Source organism: Pithys albifrons, chromosome 17 (genome assembly GCF_047495875.1).
Source record: "Pithys albifrons albifrons isolate INPA30051 chromosome 17, PitAlb_v1, whole genome shotgun sequence".
NCBI lineage: Eukaryota > Metazoa > Chordata > Aves > Passeriformes > Thamnophilidae > Pithys > Pithys albifrons.
Window position 1 is genome coordinate 10,162,198 of NC_092474.1, and position 22,215 is coordinate 10,184,412.

Here is a 22,215-nt window from a genome sequence, read left to right on the forward strand (position 1 = left end):
TGAAAAACAAGTTACTCGTGAGCTGGGAACAGACTTCAGAGAAACCAGCCAGCCTGGAAGGCTTCTGGAAGTGAGCAGAGCACCATCACTTTTAACATGGTATTTCTTTTCCACAGGAAAACACATGCTCCAAGGTTTCCCCAGTTTCAGGTAATGGGATGCTCAGATACTGACTCACACACATGGAAAATCCAGCAACATGTGTGCAGTGTCTGCTCAATAACAAAGGCAACCTCAGCAAGCACAATCAATGCTTGAAAGGCAATAGCCTCAGCTTTACAGAATGAGGGACTGTGTGCATGGCTGTGGCATACACAGAGGCAAAGTCATCCCATCCCACAGGGCCAGGAGCCAGAGAAGGGGAGATTTCTGAAATAGCTCTGATTTGAGACAGAGGGAACTCTTCCTCTGTAGTTTTCTATAGACAGGTGAGGTTGGGTGAGTGTGAAATTACCGCACTGAAATAAAAAGCCAGGCTGGAGGACTTCATAACTCTTGGCTATGGAGCTAACAGCTTCTAAGAAGGACTATGTTCTGCTGAATTCAAAAGCCATAACAGCCCTAACAGTGAGACGAAGGAATAAAAATACAAAGCTATCCATATAGAGATAAGTAATTTTAAACAAACCAAACTTCTGGCAGGATCTGATAGAGAAGAAATGGAGAAAATTGGCCCTTCAACCCACCTATTCCTTTCAATTTCTCTTTGAGCATGGAGGCAGGAAGAACACCTGGCCCTGCTACTGGAATTTTTAATTAAACTGAACCAAGTTTCAATCTCCTGTTTTCATGTTTTCTTGATCTCCTGAGTGGACAGTTGTGAGGCTGGGGAGCAGCTGACTTGAGTACTCCACATCACCCAGCAATTCCAGTGCTGCCTGGGAGAGCCCAAACACCCCTGAACGCCAGAGGGGTGGCACCCAGCTCTAGGGAGATGGTCAAAAGAGAGGAAAGAGCTGCCCCCACTGGGACTGGATCAGCAATCGGAACTGGCCAAAGCGAGAATTTGGTGCCTCCTGAGATGGCTTTGTAACACTTGGCTCTTGAACACTGAGGCACAGTAAGACCAGGAGGAGACAAACACCCCCTTGGTAACCAGAGGTTCTTTGCAGCACAGCTCCCCTCACTCCCAGAGCCCCATGCAGAGGCAGAGTGCTCTCTCAGGTGAGAGAAGTGCTGAAACTACAGCAGCTGCAGGAAGTTGAGGGAGATCTTAGACACAGCCACGGTCACACTCTCGTCCAGATCACTGACAGAGCAGCCCAGTGCTGCTGACAGCTGCAGACTCAAGTGCCCCCACACCCTTTCCCGCTCCCCAGAGCAAGACAACCAGCAGAGAGGAGAGTTCCCCCTGCTTGCTCACACTGCAGAGACCCCAAGCAGCAACAGAAGGAGCGAGGCCGACCTTGTCCCTGCGCACTGTGTTGCGGAGGTGAGCCCACAGCGGGACGCTGCCGGCACACACGCGCTTCCCTGTCGGACGGGACCGGCTCCTGCAGGTGCAGCTCCGGCAGAAACTCCTGAAGACCCCTTGTAAGGAACAGTCAGAAACCAGTAGCTCCCACATTCTGGGACAGTGCAAAGGTCCAGGAGGCCAATGGGCAGCGATGTTTCGCTTCAGTGCCTCAGCAAACCCAAACTGCAGCTCCTTGCCAAGGGGGTTCGCTTTTAACTGCGCCGGAACGGATCCGCCCCCGCCCGAGTAGCTGGCCAAGGTCCCCACGAGCTGGCCAGAATCTGGGCTGCTCTTTCCTCGACTTCCGTGCTGGAAGTTTGGTTCCTTTCAACAACTGCATTCTTTCCCAGAATCAAGAGGAAACCATTTCTGAAGTGTCTGGTTTCCTATGGAGGGCAACCATGCTCAATATTCCTGAAAGTTTCATCTCTGTCTGCCTGAGGAGGCACCTGGTTAAGTTGCCAAAATGGCCCTGATGATGGAGATGGTCACAGCTCATCCTCCTGCTCGGAAGCAGTTCCCATGTGCTATTAGGAATGGAGTCACTGAGAGTGTATTATTTATAGCAGGGAGAGACTGTTTAAGGCTGAAGAGGAAAGAAGGTTTTGAGTATTTGCCAAAAATGTTAAAGGAATAGTCCAGCAGAATCCAGTTACAGTTTATTTAAGCTAACAGGTATTACTGGTTATGTCTCAGCACTGCCCAGGAAACTCCTGCCACTGCACAAAATGAAATCAAGTTAATAGCTGTTAAAAAATACAAGCCAAACACCACCCTGCTCTGTCTCAAGAGTGACTTTCACATGGCTGCAAAGGACAGGCAGAAGCAAAGTGCTGGAGCTGAGAGCTCACCAAGGCTTTTCCTTGCTGGGTAACTGCTGGAGCTGAGCAAGGACTGTGAATGTATTTGAGTGTGGCTGCTGCTCCTCTTGCTCCCTTCTCTCTGAACTCTGCTCAGGGCTGGTGGGACCCCTGTGCTTCCCACCTGCTGTGTGACTCCCACTGGAGAACAGCTGGGACTGAACGGAGCCAGGGAAAACAGGCACCAGGGCTGGCTGACCCGAGCCAACCCTGCATAAATCACTGGCAGTAACAACAGCAATTAAGAAAAAAAAATCCCCTGTCATGTGCTTTTTAAGTAACAAAACGATGGAAGCTATTAAAAGAGCAAAGCTTGAATAAGCTCAGCAACACTGAGGGAGACAGGAAGATCAGGTCTAGCAGTCTGGTAAGTCACAGTAGCAAATAGTCAACAGGAAACCAAGAATGTCATTGAGATTCTGAGCGAGCTTCAGTTCTGGACCCAGCTGATGACTGACCTTCTGAGGCCAGCAAGAGAACAGAGCAGCTGGAGCAGGAGAGACAGAGCACACTGAGGACAAAGAGCTCGTGAGAGTGATGCTCCAGCACAGAGGGCCTGTAACAAATGGGGTAATGCTGTCTTCTGGCCTGATTTGGAGATCAGTGACCTGGAAGAAGGAACACAGAGTAGAAGAATGCAATCCACAGCCAGCATGGCAAAGGGAGGCAGCTCCAAGCGAGCTATGCCAGCTCAGTTGGGGGGGCCTGAGCAGTGGCTGCCTCTGTGTTTGACAGGGACATTTACTGCCCCTCTACACAGTTCCTTCAAACAGTTGCTTGGTCTGAATGGCAAAAGCACCTGTGCCATCTCCACCGAAGTGGAACCACTGTGTTGTTTTCAGGCCTTGTGCAAACAGGACAGACCTGCTAAACCCCTCACAGATGTATCCCAGGGGCTCATTTGCACAGTCCCCACCAAGAGCTCATGCTGCACAGGAAAATACAAACCAACCAGTCTCTCTGTTTGCCGCTTCCTCCCTTGTGGCCTGTTCTTTGGTATTTGTGGTGGCAAACTGCAGCCCCAAATTCACTAATGAATCAAGCCAATACCTCTCTGTCTCCTGCCCAAAACACAACAGAACAAAGGAGCTCAGCACTGCAGGGGTTTCTGAGTGTGGGTCTCTGGCCCTTGTGGCAGCTGAGCACTGAATTCAGGCAGGGCACAGCAGTCAAGAGTACAGAACAGAGTGGTGAGGACCTGGGAAAAGGCAAACTGGGGGTGCTGCTCTGGCAAATGTAAGCCAGGCACTAAGAAGGGTGTCTGTGCTTTGCTTTAGGCAACCACCACAGAGAGCTTGACTGTAATTTCTTTTACCCAGAGAGAAAGGAAAAAGTACAGGAAGAGGAAAATCCAAAGAAGCCTCAGTAGACATGAAGGAGCAAGGACTGAGGAAATATTAAGGTTACTGTGTTTTATCTATTCATTCACATTAGTTCTTCCCGTTATTACATCTCCCTGGCAACTTCACACTCCATCAATTTTGAATTGTAACTGATGTGACATACATGCTGTTGGAGTCTCACTGCTGCAGCAAACTCCCAGTCCAGCCATAATCCCATTCTTCTCACAGCTCCCCACTGACAGGTTAATCTTTCCCACCATCACCCCTTAGCCATGACCCATTGCCTTCTTCATCTCCCCCCTATTTTCATTGCTGGGACACTGTTCTGCTTGACCAAACTGCTTAAACGAACTCGAGGGTGTAAAAGGTTTCTCAGTTGACACTTGGGAGGTACAAGCATGTGACAACTGGTTTACATGGAAAACAACTTAGTGCCTGAAATAGCCCTGGGCACTGCTATGAGATAATTAAGGAGGTAAGAGTGATTGTTTTGCAAGGCAACAGAGGAATGGTGTTGCACTTCTTGCACAGAATGACTGATTCATGGTCATATCCTCCCTGATTTTCCAGCACTGCTGTGAGGGAGAAGGAAATACTTTGCCTGAGCTGATCAGGCAGAAAAAAGAAAAACAACAAAGGAAACAGCATTTCTGGGAGGCACCAACGGGAGGAGCCGGATCCCAGGGTGAAGGATCAGTTTACTCCTGCAGCCTGTTCCCAGGGCAGCCACGCTGACATGTGCCCACTGAGGTGCAGTGTCAGGACAAACAAAGGCTGCTCACGCAGAGCACGGGGATGTGTCTGCCAAATTCAAACAGCAAAAGGGCCATCCCAAGTGTCAAAGAGGGACTGCAAGGTAACAACAGAAAGGTAACAACTCCAGGGTGTTTCCAGTGGGGAAGGTGATGCTTACAGCTGAACTAAACCTCACGTTTCCTCTTGTAGAAGGGTGTCCATCCTTTCCTCCCCCAGTAATTTCAGTTGCCCAGTGGAGCCAGGAATGGGATTTCTCATGGCTGAGGTGCACGAGAGGCCTCCAGCCATGTGTGGCCAGTTCAGCTCTGCACACCCAGAGCTCAGAGCCCAGAAGGGCTGCTGAGGAACTCACTTCTACATTTACAGGATGTCCTCCCATTTTAAACCTCATGGTTTTATTTTTCAGAGATAAAACTTCCAGGCTGGCAAGGGATGACATAGCTCTTGCCTGTTGCTATAAAAACAGGTAAATAAAATATTCCATAGGAAAAGAAAATATGAGCAATGGGAGTCATTAAAATTGCTGACCATTCCTGGAAACTTGTGACCACATGGACCAATTTCCAGTCTTCCTTCCTCCAGCACCCCAATGTAACGGAGAGATTTAATAAACATTTTCACAGCCAAAATGGGCCTTGTCTCCTTGATGCATTGTCTTCAGCACTGAAGCTCAGAGAACTTGGTGAGTCAGAATTCCCAGCAGTGGAAGTTGCATATTTACAATAATACAGGGCTTAACAATACACTGCAATTTAGCCAACACAGAAATTCCTCTGCTTTTATCAACAGGAGGATGCAGGCTCAACTCTTCATGTTCCCAGAGCTTCTGACTAAAGGGAGTTCATGAAACAAACCTTCCTCCAACTTCACAGACCTTGCCTTCAGACAGACAGACCCTGGTGAATAACGACAGTGCAGTGACAACAAGAAACCAGGAAGTCCAGGATAAACTACCAGCTCTAAAGTAAACAAAATCTAATGGAAAAGCACCTGGGAGAATCCTGAAAGAAAATAACTACAAAAGCAGTGATTGAAAAATGCATTAACACAGACAGTCTTCAGCCAAAGGCTGGAATCTGATTTTCTTGTTGCATTATTATGGTTTCTTAATAGAGAAATGGTGTTTACTTTAAAAATAAAATTAAACCAAAATAAAAATCTTCAGTAATTTTTATCAATCCAAAAATCTTACCAGACTGCTCTTTGCACTTACTCCACAGTGTTTAAAATTTGCGTGATGGGACAGAAATCACTAAGAATTAAGAGGATGCTCTGCCAGTTCACCAAATTTCTTTATAAATTGCCAAGGGGATGTATAGAAAGTAAGAGAACTTTTGCATGTGCCTTTTATGATACAATATGATATAACTTTTGAATGTTAATCAAAAACATTTTTATTGATTTTTTAAATTTTTAAACCTTCCCAGTGTTTAGGTTTCTCTAAAAGCATCAAATGCAATTCATATTCAAGTGTCACCAAAGAGCATTCTTACTTACTAATGTCATTATAAAATGTATTAACAGAATATACAATTGTGCAGGAAAATGCCCTCTCCTATGAGAAGAAAAACACTTGCTAACAATTTATTTTATTTGTGTTTTAAACCATTCTGTGTAAAGTATTTGGAGATTTTAGTGGGTCAATGATTTCAGGCTTCTCTGTTGTGAGCACACAAATCTCCAGGGCATTTCAGGGCTGAAAATTTGCTCTTTTGTAGTTGTTCATCTCCATGGAAAATAACCTTTGTTAGCAGGAGGGACAGAGAGATTTCTGGTCGGCCTGAGACACACACAGGAGACACCCTGTGCTGGCATTTATTGATTTGTACACGAGTTCCCTTTCAAATCCCACCAGGCATTTGAGACAAAAGCTCTCCCTGGTGACACGTGGCAGCCTCAGGCTGCAGGGAGGGAGGGGAGGCAGAGGCCTGCTGGAAATCATTGAGCCAGTGAACCCTGCAGGAGACTGACCCACCGGCTGCCCTCAATCCCAGCTGCTCCTGCCATCCCCCCACAGCCCTGGCCGGTGTGCCCATCACTGCAGTGCTGGGAAAGCTGTCCATGGATGGCCACACTCCCACACAGAGCTGCAGTGCTGGGAAAGCTGTCCATGGATGGACAGACACCCACACAGAGCTGCAGTGCTGGGAAAGCTGTCCATGGATGGCCACACTCCCACACAGAGCTGCAGTGCTGGGAAAGCTGTCCATGGATGGCCACACTCCCACACAGAGCTGCAGTGCTGGGAAAGCTGTCCATGGATGGCCACACTCCCACACAGAGCTGCAGTGCTGGGACAGCTGTCCATGGAGGGACAGACTCCCACACAGAGCTGCAGTGCTGGGACAGCTGTCCATGGAGGGACAGACTCCCACACAGAGCTGCAGTGCTGGGAAAGCTGTCCATGGATGGACAGACACCCACACAGAGCTGCAGTGTTGGGAAAGCTGTCCATGGATGGCCACACTCCCACACAGAGCTGCAGTGCTGGGACAGCTGTCCATGGAGGGACAGACTCCCACACAGAGCTGCAGTGCTGGGAAAGCTGTCCATGGATAGACAGACCCACACAGAGCTGCAGTGCTTTATCACACAGCAGCTCCCCAGGAGAAGCATCCCTTTGCAATCATCACCTCCCCTACTGTATTACAAATTTACCACACAGTGTCCCACGTGGATTCTCCCTCAGATGCCACCTGCTGTCACAGACACCATGCACTGGCCATGGCAGTTACCAGGACAATAAGCCTGTCCCCCAGGGCCTGGCCAACACATCGATCACCTACAGACAGCAGCACTTCTGAACGTGATTTACAGAGGGGAGAGGACATTCATGGCTTCCTCCTGTCACAAATGGAGCATCCTCAGCAGTGCCTGGGGCAGTGCAGTTCCTATGACTGGGCTGGAAGTTTGGAATTTAATCCAAGAGAGATCAAAACAAACTTTCTTGAAAAAGCAGCTATTCCATAAGGGTGCAGAAGTAAGAGGGAAAAAGCTGCTGCCTCCCTGCCTGTGCATCTCACTGTGTACTTCACTATCTGGAGGAAAATCTTCAATGCTCAGACAATGAGAAAGCAATCAGAAAAAACATCTCACTGCTGCACTCCAGGCCTCAAAAGTCCTGTGATGTTTTGCAGTGAGGGTGGCAGGGATGAGCTGAGCACAGGCTTACCTGGATCTGTCCTTTCCCCATGATACGATCTGTGCTCTCTCCATCCTCTTTGGTGAGTTTGGTTTTGTTGTAGCACTTCTCATAGCACAGAATCCGCAGTGTCTGGGAGCCCTCCAGCTCAATCTCAAACTCCTGCAGGGCACCAGGACAGGAAAGAGCAATGGATGCATCCCAGCACGACACCAGTCTCAGAATAATCAATAAACTCTCCTTAAAATTCATCAAAAAGGAGCACTTAAGGACGAAACAAAACCTTCTGCCTAATGGAGCTGATATAAACTGAAATTGTATTTTGTATATATAAGGTGGTCAAATCAGAGATTAAGATGCTTCACTCCTTGGTCAGCTTTCATTGGGTCTCAGCAAAGCATTATTCAAAGACACAAACTCACCCACCTTCCTTGTAATGAATTTTGCTCACCAGCAGGCCTAAGTTGCCTGTAAACTGGCAAAATGCCTATAACTAATTCTTCCCTCTCTCAACAAATAAACAAAACCACCTTCTTCAACATATTTTCACTTGTGTCTAAAAAAACCCGATCAAACATGGATCTATTTAAATGACGAAATGCTGTACCAGACTCATTTGTATCAAATTGTTTAAACACAGCTAAATCCATGAGAAAAATCTCCTGTGAACCCTGCCAGCCACAGGAGCCTGGAGAAAAGGGCTTTGTGAGAAGCCCCACAAGCATGACCAGTGCTGAGCGTGAGGCGAGTTCTGCCATGGGTGGGTCTTCTGCCTTTGTGTGTTGCTGTTTGGCACATGGAATAAACCACAGCAAGAAAATCAGACCTACCTCGTTCCAGTTGGGCTCTGTGGTGTCTCTGTAAACTCGAGTTTTGGCCTTGTTCACGAAATACCCAAAAGAATCCACCTCTAACGTGCAGTACAAATCTGAGGAGGGGAGACAGGGACAGAAACTTTAAAATGTCTACAATCTCCTCACTTGCATTAATCACTTCCAAGCTGTGTCTTCAGCTCCATCATCTCTGTATTAGTACCAGTGACACCGTCCTGTACAAATCTCAGCCTTGGATCAGCCCAGTTGTCTTTAGGAAGCTGAAGTGCCAGCAGAGCTGTGTAAATGATGTCAGCGCAGACAAGCCTTCACCTCCATCAAAAATCAGGCACGTGGTATTATCCAATATGTCCCAAATCCATCCACACTGAACTGAAGGTGCACACCAATGAGCAACAAACTTTCCCAGGTAGATACCGGACCCCACCAACACACTGAGTTCACTGAGAACAGCATCAGTGTAGGATCCCTCAGGGAGCAGGTCAGGGGGCAAGAACTCATTATCTTTACAAAGTGGTTAAATAGGTGGTGTCTGATGTTTCTAAAGAGCTACTAATGAGCTGTAGACATTGCCCCCTTTGTAAGTTATGTCCCAACTTACAAATGTGGTGTCAGGCAGCAGCTGGGCAGTCAGTGGCTCAGCAGGAGGAAGCCAACAGGGAGGTACTCCCAGTGCTCTCCTTTCCTCTCTGGACTGCACACACTGCTTGGATAAGCACAGGATCCCCAGTCACATGGCCAGGTAAACTTGGCAGCTATTCCCAGATTATCCCCATCAATGGCTGGGAAGCAAAGTTATTGCTACCAGGGTCCTCCTAACTCTACTTTGTCAGCTTATTTTATCCTTTCTGTCAAATCATTCCCCTGAATTTTAGCACCTCTTTCCACAAAAAATCCGGATGTCAGAGAATGCTTTCCATTCTTTCCCTGTAAAACGAAGTACAGCTGAAAGAATTCAGGACTGACTTGTTTCTAGAACAGTTGGGTAATCAGCAAACTGCTTAAAAACCCAAACAGACTAGGCCTAAAATTAAGTGCTGGGTGCTTGATGGTGATCCGAGAGTTCACAGTAGGAACTTCCAGTTCCCCAAAACACCTTTCCTCCTCACCATCCCCACAGGTGCTGCAGTCCTGAGCCAGTCCATGCCCAGCTGTCCCAGCACATGACTTATCGACCCCCCCCCCCCCCCATCAGTACCTCTGTGTGTCAGAGCTGCAACTCACTTGAGCTTTGCTTGAATCCTGTGGCAGAGTGGACAATGACGTTCAGGAATCCATAGAGACCTGGGGATTCATCATCTGTACAGAAGACCCAAGGAATTTTGTTACGCTCACAGTGGAGCTGAGAGAGTGATGAGACTGACATAACACAGGTTAATGAGCAGAGGGTTTGCTGTCCCCAGGATGGCAGGGGAGGAGACTGTCCCAGGGCCACTGTCACCTACAATGCCTTCTGGCTGTGGGGGGCCTGCACAGTGACATTTCTATGATCAGCAAGACATCATGGAATAAATTCAAAGGTAAAATATACAGTAAAAATATGAAAATAAAATATAGAGGCTAGGAACACATTAGCAGATTAAGCAGTAATTTAGGATAGTCTCTGACACAACTTTGGCCAACTAGTGCTCTTCCAAAGGATTCCCAGGCATAGTTCAAGGCTGTCACAAAAGCAGGCAGGGGGGGAGTTTCACTCCACTGCACCATGGAAAAGCATAAACCAAAGCTCTTACCTTCCTTATTGATAGTGAGGGGAATGTTGTGGACTGTCTGAAGCTTCACACAGGAGTTTGTCAGCATCTGGAGCTCCACTGACGTCAGTGAGAAGCTTTTAAAGCCTGCCCAGGAGATTCAAAGAGGGAGGAGTTCAAATTCAAAGGAGGGGCTGGAGGCATTCCCCCTCATCCTGGGCACACCTGCTCCCTGGGCAATGCCTGACACACCATCATGGTGCTCAGGGCTGCACTGCTGCTGCAGCCCAGCTCTCTGAGGGCACATTTAGTTACTCTTTGGAGTAAAGATTTCCAGGATGGTTCAGAGGAAACAAGAGGAGTTCTTAGTTTCTTGCAAAGCCAAAAAACACCCATGCCAAAAAAGTAACTAAGTTTCTTTGGGCTGGAGCCAGGTAAAAGGGTGCAGCTGTTCCCTGGACCTGGACCTGGACCAAGCCTTGATCTCCAGGGTGAACAGGGCAATCTCTCCATACATTTACTATATGCTCTCCCCACACATTCCCTATGTATTGCTGCAAGCAGAAGTCCCCAAACAGTCTCAGACATGCAGAGACAAGACATTCATGTTCTGCTGTGGATTTCAATGTCTATCTCTGATTTTGCAGATTTTCCTCATCCTCCAGACTCCTTCCCTCGAAGATCACAGTATTTGTACCAATGACAGCCAAGGGACACTCACATTTCTTCTGCTGCTCCCGGATATTCTCCCTCCACTCTGCCCTCTCATAGTCCGATGAAATGAGGAATGTGTAACTCTGCCCAGGAAAACAGAAGGAAACAGGGCATGCATTAGTCCAGAGCTGGCCTGCCCAATCCCACCCTCCTCCAGAGCAAATTGCTGGATACACTGTCCTTCTGGCACTCCTGCCACTTGTCCTGCATCACAGCTCTGTAAGGACAGGCAGGGCTCTGGCAACTTGCCCTCAGCAAAGTGACAGCAGTGCCAGCCCAGACAGTCAGAGCTCACACAGAGCCCCAGCCTGCCCACATTGCCAGAAGCTCCCACGGCAGCCTGTGCCATTCCTCCCAACACCAGGAACCCCAAAAGCCTCCAGCACAGGCCCAGACACTGGTGCAAGCTGAGGGGGCAGTGACCAGCTCACGGATTTTCATCAGTCTTGTGAGAATCCTTTGCCTTGTGCATGGACAGGCCCCAGTGGGAGGTTACAGCAGTGCCAGAGCAGGGCACGGCCCTGGCAGGTGCAGCTGCAGTGCTGAGGAGACTGCCCTGAGTGTGCCAAGCCTGGCACTTGCAGAGGAGCCTCGAAGGCAGCTGCTGCAGATCCATATCTCGGGTGAAGAGCTGTGTCTCAGGGCTGGTGCTGAGTAGGGGATTAATTTCTATGGTTATTTTTTTAAATGCCAGAGTTGTACCCAAATTAGTTGGATGTGCTCTCACCTTGCCGTTGCGGTTGTGTACGCGGAAGGCCATGTTGGGAGACATCAGCAGCAGGAGGGATTCCTGCTCCGAGAGCTTCTTTTTTAACCTCTCAATGACCTTGCTGCCTTTGTTGGCCCTCTGGAGGGTGGGGGAGAGAGGGAGACAGAGGACAGGTCATTCTGCAACATCTGCCCCACTTACACTAACAGGTATTTTAGAATCCACACTCCCTTCCCTCTATGAGTAAGGAAGTGGCCCCAGACAGAAGAAATGCTGTCAACAGGACCCACAGAGCTCCCAGCTGCTCAGGAAGATGTTCCTGCAGTACCTCTGCACTCAGGCTGGGCTCTGTTCCCCAGTTCCAGCTGTCCCAGACCAAGGTGCAGAGGTGCATGGCCACTGTCCCACCTGTGCCTGTCCTTTCTGCTCCAGAGGCCGTAGCAGCCTCATGTCACTGGGCAGCCACAGCACTGCCAGATCCTCCTTAACTAAGGAGACTCTACGGAACTTCTCTAGAAGCCACCCAGAACTCTCCCATTCACCATCCACTGATCCATTTCCATCAGAGGTCAGATAAAAACAAGGTTTTTCCTGGACAACATCCAGTCCCAAACCCAGCCATGTGCATTGTTTGGCACTGCTGCACCACAGCATCTATCTTAGACACCTGCACCTGATGAGTAAGAGGCTTCCACCAAGTGCTTTTCCTAATAGCTTCCTTTTTCCAGGAAGCCCTCCCTGAAAGCCAGCCAAGGCAGAGAGGCAGAGGAGTGGGGAATACTCTTCTCATGGCATGATCAGTGTTATTCATATCCTGCTCTACACACCAGGAGGCTTTCAATTTTCAAATTCTTATTTCTCTTTTGGGTTCCAGGAAGGTTTAGAATTTAACACCTCTGAGAAAACATGTCTTGGATGCAAAGAGAAGCCTGAGCCAGAGACACCATGTCTGTGTCAGACTGTTCAGTCAACATAATTGATGTTCTTCATATACTTGCTGGTGCTTTGACACCAGTGAAATAGGAAAAAGCTTCACAGGTATAACTGAGCCTGCAGAAATTAAGGAATGGGTGGCTTCTGCCCAAAATCACTTGCAGGATCATACTTTAACAGCCAGAAACTGGCATGTCCCAGTCCTTCCCACGTCCACAGCATAAGAGCCCTGCCCTGCACATGGATGCTCAGGGACAGCAGTCACAGGTGGTTTCATGCAAGCAGAGGAGCTCCTGGGTGTTTTTTTCCTGTCTCCTCACAGGACACCATCACCCAAGCTGTGCATTAAGATGAGCAATGATGGGCTGCAAAGCATCTGGATATCACACAGCTCTGCTGAGCAGCCTGTCCTAGGATGACTCCCCACACTGTGCAGCCTTGGGGGTGCCGCTGCTGCTGCCAGCACTTCCCTCAGCACAGACACTCAGTCTGTACTTTCATGGAGGGCTCAGCCTCTTTTACCTTTTCCCTCTGGATGTCATTCTTGATCTGGGATATCTTGATCTTCATGGCATCCAGCTCCTCATCAGGTACCAGTGGGATATTGGGCACTGCCTCAGACTCATCCACCATTTGGAAACTGAGGTCAGTGAGTGGGATGTACCATTTGCAGTCATATTGTTGGCTTTTCCTGAAAGGCAGAAGGTCCAAACCTTTTACTATTATTGGTGTTTGGCAACACCCACTCCCCACAAGTCCTTCCCTGCTACAGTGCTTAAAATACAGATATGGGCCCAATTTTACTGTGATTCCCACTCCTCTGAAGGTTCATTCCTCACAAGCACGTACTTCAAAAAGGGCAGGCATAACTTTTTGCTTGAGGAGGGCAAGAAGATTAGAGGGGTCTCCAGGAGAAGAACATTAACCAAATGCCGAGAAGCCCCAAATGAGGCAGGCACGTTGGAAATGGTTCCTCCCCCCTCACTGGTCAAAAATGTCAACAACACTGTTTTTATAGCTGCACTGTGGGGTTGACACACTATTTACTGCACTTTTGCCATTTTTCTGTAAAGGTGTTAACAGGCTGTAGCTGTAAGGCCAAAATAATAACCTCAGTCACAAAAGAAAGTGAAGAAAGGGGAAGGAGAAAAATTAATGACATTGTCCAGAATACCAGCAGCTACAGCATATTCTATTTTCCTAGGAAGGCTCAGGGTAGAGATGTGAGGAATTAACCTTTCCTGAGGGATCAGGACTTGGACATGGCCTCACACAATAAACAGTCCTACCTTGCTCATTATTCCTTATCTAAGTACATCTCATGAATTATGGTTACCCATGTTTGGGGTATTCACATGCAACTAAAACTGCTGCCTGACCCAGGATCCTGGTGCAGCTGAGGTGCAAAGCACACAGTGCAGAAGGAACAGCTCACCCTCCAATCTGCTTCTTGAGCTTGGCACACAGGAAGAGGTCAGTGAAAAGGAAGACGTGGCGCAGCTTGCGGGCCCCCTCCACCAGCTCCACCATGAAACTGTCCTTCAGCAGCTGCCGGTGCTGCAAGAGCAGGGAGATGTGTCAGTGCAGTGTGAGCTCCAGATCTGCCACGGGGGCAACACATTCCTTAGACATGAGTCCTACCAGAGCAAATTCAGTACATTTGTCTGATTCAGAAAAGAGAAAAAAGCCTATGAGATATTGCTTGCTGTAAACTCTGCTGCTGTCCCCTCTCCCAGGGGCAGAAATGGCCAGGTATCTTCTTCAGCACCTTGTGCTGTCTCAGACTTCAGACTTCTCTCCATCACCTGTCCCTGAGCCCAAGTGTCATTTATTGTGAGTCACTGCCCAGGTTCTGTGTACCCGAGGGCTGGAATCCCCAATCCCTGAATCCCTGCCAGGGAACCGTCCCCTCCAGAGCCAGCAGAGAGCAGCACACACCGCTTCTCCCACAGCCACTTCCCAGGCTGAGCATTCGGCTTCAGCTGCCCCTCCCGCTACAGAGTCAAGCCCTCCCTTGGGCACCTCCTCTCCCACTCACAACAGAGTTTGTCAACATTAACAGCAGTCACTGCTGCTTCTTCTTACAAGTGCTGCTAAGGGACAATTCCTGAACAACATGTGTATCCATCAAACTTCTCAGTAGTCCCTTATCAGCCTGTGCTTTAATGGGACCATCTGGATATAGCCCCACTGTATGTCCATTGAAATCTTTTTTTATATCATATGAAGACTCCCCAAACCTAGAAAATTCAAAGAAGCTGCACAACTCTGATGCCTTTATTCCCATTTCTAGTTCCAGGGAGTTTTACAGCCTCCTAAAGAAGAGGCATAGATGAGTAGGCAGAAGCATCACTTCCCTAATTCCCTTGGAGGGGGGCACTCCACCGTTAAAAGACCACAGGGCTGGAGTGCTGGCACTTCCACAGATGGCTGTGCTGGTACCACGAGCACATCAGGAGTTTCATGCCCTACTCTATGCTCAGGCCTCCCACTCTGCTGTGTGGATCAACAGGATTCAGTGCACACTTGGAATCGATACCTCCCACTGATTTCCAGGCAGAAGTCAGGGATATTCAACTTTGGATAAGTTTTATTCCCACCAACATATATAACTGTCAGTGTTGCCTCACTTCATGCCCAGCACAAGCAGGAACCATCGGCTTCTCCACACATTGTAAGGTGCACTAAGGAATGTACTATTTCCTTGTTATTCCAGTGAAGAGGCTGTCCCCCTGACACCACCAAGGGACACATCCCACATCCCACTCGTGGCCCAGCCAGTGCTGTGGCTGCAGGCAGGAGAGTTCTGCTAACACTGTCCAGGGCTAACAACAGCCCTGAGCTGCCTCCCTGTCAGCTCTCCCCAGCCCCACGCTCAGGACCTGCCTGTGTGACCACTCCTGACCTGCTCCAGCTCCGTGATCCCCACACTGGGAACACACACGCAGAACTCCATGTCCACAGCTCAGCTCCCCGTGCCCAGCACTGCAGCGCCAGGAAAGCAGCCCCTGAGCGAGCTCAGCACACCCACAGCAGAGCTGCTGCCTCGGTTTCTCAGGTGATGCCCCCTGGGCTCTGCTCCCTGTGTGATTGAAGGAGCCCTGAGCACACACCCCCGGGGTTGTGGGCCTGCAAACCCTGCACAGCCTCTCCTTCTGCCCACATCCCTCCCATCCTGGCTCCCCAAAGTGAAAACAAACCACATCAGTGCTGAGCCCAGCAGGCACCATGGCAAGGAACACATGGCAAAGAAATGCTCTTGCAGACACAGTTGTTTGCACAGCCCATCCCACGGCACCACAGACTTGCTGACACGCACCAGGACCTGCATTTCCCTGCCTGCAGCTGCAGCACAGCTACCTGCTAAAGCACACAAAGCAGTGTCAGCAGCTCATCCTGCTGCTGCCTTTCTTTACACTAAGGTCCTGGAAATCTGTGAGGAGCAGCAGCAAAAGCTGCACCTTTCCCACAGCTGCAGGAAGCAAGGCTGCTCCCCAGCAGACTGTTGCACCATCTCTGGGCAGGACCCCATGGAAATCTGGCATCCAGCAGTGATTCAGGCTCAGAAAGGCCTGTACACGTGAGCGTTTATTTTTAGGTGGGTGGGACCCTTCTGGCCTCTCCTCAGTGGTTTCACTGCCTGCCTGCAGTAAAGCCTCTGCTGCTGATGGCACTTGTGCACACCTTCCCCTCCTGCCTGATGAACAAACCCCAGGTAGGAAATGAGACACACTCAGCTTCAAAATAAATAAACAAACAGGAGGAGGTATGTTGTCAGTAGCAAAAGTACTCTGGAGCTGTAAAGAATTTCATTTGGGAGCAATAATAATTGGGGAAAGATATTTTCTGAGCAAGCCAAAACCATGATCTCAGGTTTCTAGATCTGATGCATATTAATTACACTGCAAATCAGCTCAGCTCCTCTGGGGCAATGAGAATAACTGCTTGCTGCCAGCTCAACCTCTGCTCATTGTTCGTAGGTGTAGAGATGTTCTCACAGCTCACCCATCTCTGCTACCCACAGGATGCAGCACTGTCCTTCCCCCGCCTGGCAGGGACATAGCACAGTCCTGACCTGCCCTCTGTCCCCCTGTGCCACACACTGCCAAGAGCACATGGCCCCGAGCAGCAGCTCAGCTGTTCGATGCCAGTGCAGGGCTGTGACCCCCCACTCCTCACAGCTCCCACCAGGGCAGAGGTGGCTTCAGTCCCACCAGGCTCCTTTGGGTTTGGCTCCTGGGGACAAACACTTACTGGCACAGACACAGCACAGCTGGGAGGCAGCAGAGTCCCACAAAGAGTGGCTGGGCAGGTGACAAGGCTGTTATTTCCTAAGCTTGGCTGGAACAGAAGGAAAGAGATGAGGGATATATTCCAGTCAGGCACTCAGAGGAAAACACTGAGCTTCCCAGACTGTTCATTCTTCCTAACTTCTTGCTCAGGAGCTAGATGGGAAGGTCACCCTCCAGCAAGCTGCAGAAGCAAACTGCCACAGGAGCAACCAAGCAGCTGGGGAGGAGAGCACAGGGGAAAGAAAACATGCGGATTGAGCCAGGAAAATCTGTCCTCACTACCAGCTTCTCCTGGAAAGGAGAACTTTTGTTATGGCTGGGCACAACAGGCATGTACCAGGCTGCTCAGCATCCATGGGGCTGAGGAGGGGCACTTCCAGCAAAGGGGCACATCCTCTGTTGCCCATTAGTCATCTTGCTGGGAGGTTCAGCAGGTCAGAGGGAAACAATAAAAGGATTTCCCAACTGGCTTACCAGATCCCTGCCAAACCCCACAGCGTGGGAGCAAAGGGCACCTTCCTGGACCTCCTAACATGAGTCAGCCCATCCTCTCCCACCCTGGGGGAGCCAGCAGCCCCCTCAGACAGCACTTGTGTTGGTCAGATGCCTGTGCCACCTCAGCTCCACAGGCCTTCTCTAGCAGTTTGGGAACCACCACTTTGGTCAGCTCCTCCCACCCAGGGCCACCAACTGTTCCTTTGGTGCCTGTTACACAGGGGCTCCTGAAACACAAGGTCTTTTGGCTGAGTGATCCTGCTGTACATGACATACCATCTCTCCAGCTTATTTCCAGAGTTACTCTGTTTGTTAAGGTTACCAAAGGTGCTAATTGTTTCCTAAAATACCTTGAAATGACATAGACTAGAGAAAACCACGTAAACATCCAAGAAAGCATAAGCTTAGGGTGACAGGACAGTGGCAGTGTGACCCCCTTTCTTCCACAGACAGCCCCAACACTGTCAGGTGTCCAGCACATGAGCTCAGCTCAGCTATGGAAAGACGTCCCAGGAAGCCTGGGGGGAAAACTCTCAATTTTGGATCGTAATGGACTGAATTAGGATCATCTTTGATCTCTCACACAGGGCCTGGACTGACTGTTACCTGCACTGGCTCTTGCAAACCTCCTGTACTGGTGCAAGGTAAGTCCCAAGCCTCCTTTGCAGGCCTGGCTTTTCTTTGTGTGTTTTTCACCTGCCTCTTTGCCCACCCACCTCAGTGTTCCAAACAAAAGAGTACCTCTTCCAGTGCTTGGTTATCCTCTCTGGATTGCCTGTTGCTGTCCTCCTCCTCTTCCCTCTGTCACTGAGCATCTCCCCCTCCTCTGCTACCAACCTCACGACTACCTGTGTGCTCATCTCCTCATCCTACAGTGGTTTTGTGCTGCTTGCATATGATAAATCCTGCTGCTGTCACAGACTGATTAACTCCAGGAAGTGTGGCCAGCTTGTCTGAGACACATTCCAAAAAGTGGAATTTAAAAACCTCCTCAGCCAGCAGCACAGCTGCACAAAAGGCCAGCTCCCCTCGCCCGTGTGCCGAGGGAGGAGCTCAGGGCTGTGGTGGCAGCAGAGCCCTGCAGTGTGTGCGTGGGAGAGCCCTGCACGGCTGGGACATGTGTGAGGCACAGGAGGAGGGCACAAGCAGGAGATGGGATTGGCACATGTCAGTGAGGAAGAGGTGGTTTGGCTTTCTGCAGAGCGTAGGAAGAAAATGATTCCGTGTGTGTGTGTGTGTGTGTGTGTGTGTGTGTGTGTGTGTGTGTGTGTGTGTGTGTTGCAAGTCCAGCACTGCAGAATAAAGGGATGCTCTGCCCAGGCAGTTAAACTGGCTTCACTTTGAGCATTTTAATAGCCTCTCTTTCTTCTTCCCAAAGCCCATGTCGCCAGGGGCTCTCTGGCTGCAGCTGTAAGACAGTGTGAAGCAGCCAGGGTCATGTCTGAGTGCTCTGTTGCCAACATCTGCCCAAGGCCTCCAGGAGCAGGAGGCACCAGGCCTCGTGCTGGGCATGGCCTGCCTGTGTCTGAGCTGAGCTTCCAGCCTTCCAAAGGCTTCAGTTTGCACTTGTACTCCCCTGCACATGTCCTTTGTCCTTTCCTTTCTCTAGCACACAGCAGCCTAAGGCAATGATACCCAGTCCCCTGACAGCAGTTTAAAGCCTCATTTAGAAACACGGGAGAGCAGCTTGCCAAGCAGCTCCTGCTCTCCAAGGCAAGGGAAAAGGTGCACAGTAGCATAAGTTGATCTGTGACTGCTCTAGTGGGCTTGATCCCAGAAAAAACTGCCTGTCAGCTCTCTTGTGCTGATGAGACTGAACACCAAGCCAGGCAGCAGTGACCCAGAACTCCAAGAGGCTTTATTTTTAGGCTGCTTCATTCCTCTGTGCCACTGTGGCATCACACAAATCCCAGTGTGAACACTTCAGAGAGGGTGGGAATGCAGGGCCAGGGCAAGGCAGAGTGGCAGCCACCACCACTCAGTTGGTCTGAACTGCTCCGGAACAACATTCTGCAAACAGCACATGAGAGGAGCAGCAGTCAAGAAAGGAAGCACCACCTTCCAGAGGAACCCTGCAATTTTTTGCAGTTTCACTAATTCCTGCCTTAATCAAATGAACTGACTTAGCTGGAAACACAGGCCTTTACCTCTGGCAGGGAAAGATGACACAAGTGCTACAGTCATTTGTATCTGGGCTTAGCTGAAAAGAAACACAAGGGGCAGTACACAGAGCTGCTGTTAATCAAACTAGAAAAGGATATTACTCCCCTCCTTCTGCACATAATAGTGGCATATCCTTCACCCCAAAGCATTTGTTTTCCTTCTTCCCCAAGGCACCATCCCCAGCAGAGCCTTAATCATGGTCCCTGTTTAAACTAAGACAATAGAGGTGCAGGAGAGTCAGCAGAGCAAGTGGGATGTTCTGTGGGTGAGTGATTCTCCACCACTCACATTCCCAGTCACAAGGTTCACTGCTACTCAGACCCCCTTTCCCTCCATTATTTGTTTGGTTATTCAGAGGCTTAGCAAAGATAAACCATAAAACCCAGTAAAACATAAAATCACACAGGTAGAAAGATGGGAAGAAAAGGAGGGAGCAAGAGAATGCAGCAGATCAGACTGAATGGAAAGAGACCCAAAATGCCAGGTAAGCCCTGCTGGCTCCCCTGTGCTGCCAGGCTGGGGCTCTCCTGGCCCTCTGTACCACAGCCCTCAGCAGACCACAAAGCAGAGGAGTCTGCTCCAGCCAGCAAGGAGCAAACTCTCTGTTCACAGGCTCAATCCACCAATACTGCCTGCCCTGCTGGAGCTCTGTCTGTCCCTCTGGTGAAGGGTTTTACTCCCTTTGTTCCCATCTCTTTGCACTACCTGAAACACTCAGCCCAGCAAATCAAACCACATCACAGACACCTTCCCATTCATCTGCATAAATCGAGAACCAGAACAAAGCGCAGGGAGCCCAGCAAGCCTGGGGGGCTGCACAGAGAGCTGGCACCACACAGGAAGACAGCAGGCAGGTCAGCCTGAGCCAGGGCTCCAGAGCAGGGACTCACCTTCTGCAAAAGCCAAGAGCACTGTGCTGATGAGCTTGCACTCTCCCCTGACCTGCTCTCCCCTCCTCAGCAGCCTGTCACTAGGGAGATTAACAACTGGCTGCTTTTCCCAGTTCAAAGCAATCTGAAAAAAAGAGCTGGAGGAAGAGGCTGGCAAAGGAGATTTGATTCCTCCCCACAATGCACTCAAAAGGAAAAAAATATTCCACATAAAAGGCAAAGACTGGGGGAAAAAGATAACTGAGATCAGCACCTAAGCAATGCATGAGGGAAAAAGGCTGTTTTACCCTTCTTCCTTTCCACCAAGGAAATTTCAATGGGAGGAAGACAAATAATGAAAAAAAGCCATCAAAGCAAGCTGGTGATTCATTAAAATAAAAAATGCATTATGCATTGAGAGCAGTCAATTAGGAGATGCAATCCACACACTGTCCTGTCACCCCAGGGGAAGCTCCAGCAAGGCGAGTGGGAGGAAAGGATAAGTAGAAAAGGAAAGATTTACAGGCATAAACAAAACCCAGCTATGACCCCAAGCTGAGCAGTTTGTAGAGGAAGAACAGCCATCACTAACCCACACAGAGTAGCTGGGAGCAGATTTGTGTCTCTGGATTACTACAGGAGAGTGAACATACCTACCCTCTAGACACAGAGGGTGTCCACTGGGGCATTACTGCTTTGAAAAGAGTGGGCTATTTCTGCCAAATGACTAAAGAAAATATTCACTGTCAGATTCCCAGAGTGGAAGGCAAACTCTGGGAAGCATCACAACCAAGTTCTTTTCTTCCCTGGACTCTGCAAAAACTGTGTGCACTGAGGGAGAGCACAAAGGGTTCCCAGTGCCCTCCAGCACACCCACTGCCCTCTCTCCTCTGGTATGTCCCCTTCTCCCCTTCCCACATCGTACCTGGAGTCACTGCAGGCCCAGTGAGGGTGAACAGGTCTGCTGAGCCTCCGCTTCCTGCTTTCTAAGCTCTGACAAAAACACCTCTCCAAAAAGTGATCATCAGGATCATCCTTCTGAGCCTGCCCCTCTGCCTGGGCTCTGGCACCTCATTAGGATTCTGCCTGACACTTTTCAAAGCCTCATCCCTCATTGAGATGCTGACAAACAACCAGAGAACACAAAATGCTCCCTCCCCTGCGAGGGGCATTCCAGCCTGCGATTTCTGCTATGACTCAATCAGCAGCCACTTTAACGAGGCCATCTACTGTCACTGAGGCCCTGGTGACTGATGTCTGAGGTTCTACCTCAGCCTCCAATTGCTCAGCCCCTCCTTTTCTCAGCTGCAGACTTCCTCAGTTGACAAAAGGAGACAATGAGCAAGACTTGCAGGACAAAGTGCACCAAATTCCCAGTACTGCAGCTTCCAGCAAATCCTTGTCAGCTGAAAATCAGTTTAACAGCCAAAGGTGAGCATGTTTAAGCTGTCGGGATTTGGGAATAAATCATGAAGGTTCATGGCATCTTAAACATCTCTTAGAAAGCCCAGTAGATTGTTTTGTACAGGGTAATTTGGGTCACTATAGATCAGCCAGTGTCTCTGGCACGCTGCAAAACTCCTCTTACACATTTAGTATCTCAGCTGCACCTCTTTTTGTCCAACTTCCTACATCCTTCTCTCTCTCTCTCAACACTTCTGCCAGTCCTGATCTCTTCTGGTCAGGAGGGACTGAACCCGTTCCTATGAAATTCTGAGGCAACTGAATCAAGCCCACTGAGGAGTGCAGGACTTCACCAGTGAGTAGCTCTGTGGCCTCCCTGCACAGCACTGACAGCAGGCAAAGGAACTGCACATCTCAGAGCCTTCTGGGTGTAGTTCCACTCCCAGCAGAGCTGAGAAGGATTAGGAATCAATCACCTCCCCTGGCTTTCCCAGCCCATTCCGCTTATTTTGCTTTCTAGTCAGATTTCCAACATTCTTCTTTAGAAATAATGAT

At 49.5% G+C, this 22,215-nt stretch overlaps 1 protein-coding gene across 1 annotated transcript in view; it reads right to left on the reverse strand.

Moving 5' to 3' along the window:
* BCR (BCR activator of RhoGEF and GTPase) overlaps positions 1-22,215 on the reverse strand; it is a 98,927-nt gene that overhangs the window by 12,400 nt on the left and 64,312 nt on the right. Inside the window, exons 9-16 of the mRNA XM_071572417.1 lie at positions 13,873-13,994; positions 12,960-13,128; positions 11,523-11,642; positions 10,803-10,878; positions 10,124-10,228; positions 9,615-9,689; positions 8,388-8,485; positions 7,588-7,719 (exon numbers count right to left, since the gene is read on the reverse strand). Of these exons, the coding sequence (XP_071428518.1) occupies positions 7,588-7,719; positions 8,388-8,485; positions 9,615-9,689; positions 10,124-10,228; positions 10,803-10,878; positions 11,523-11,642; positions 12,960-13,128; positions 13,873-13,994 (897 nt within the window). The remainder of the gene's footprint in view (positions 1-7,587; positions 7,720-8,387; positions 8,486-9,614; positions 9,690-10,123; positions 10,229-10,802; positions 10,879-11,522; positions 11,643-12,959; positions 13,129-13,872; positions 13,995-22,215) is intronic.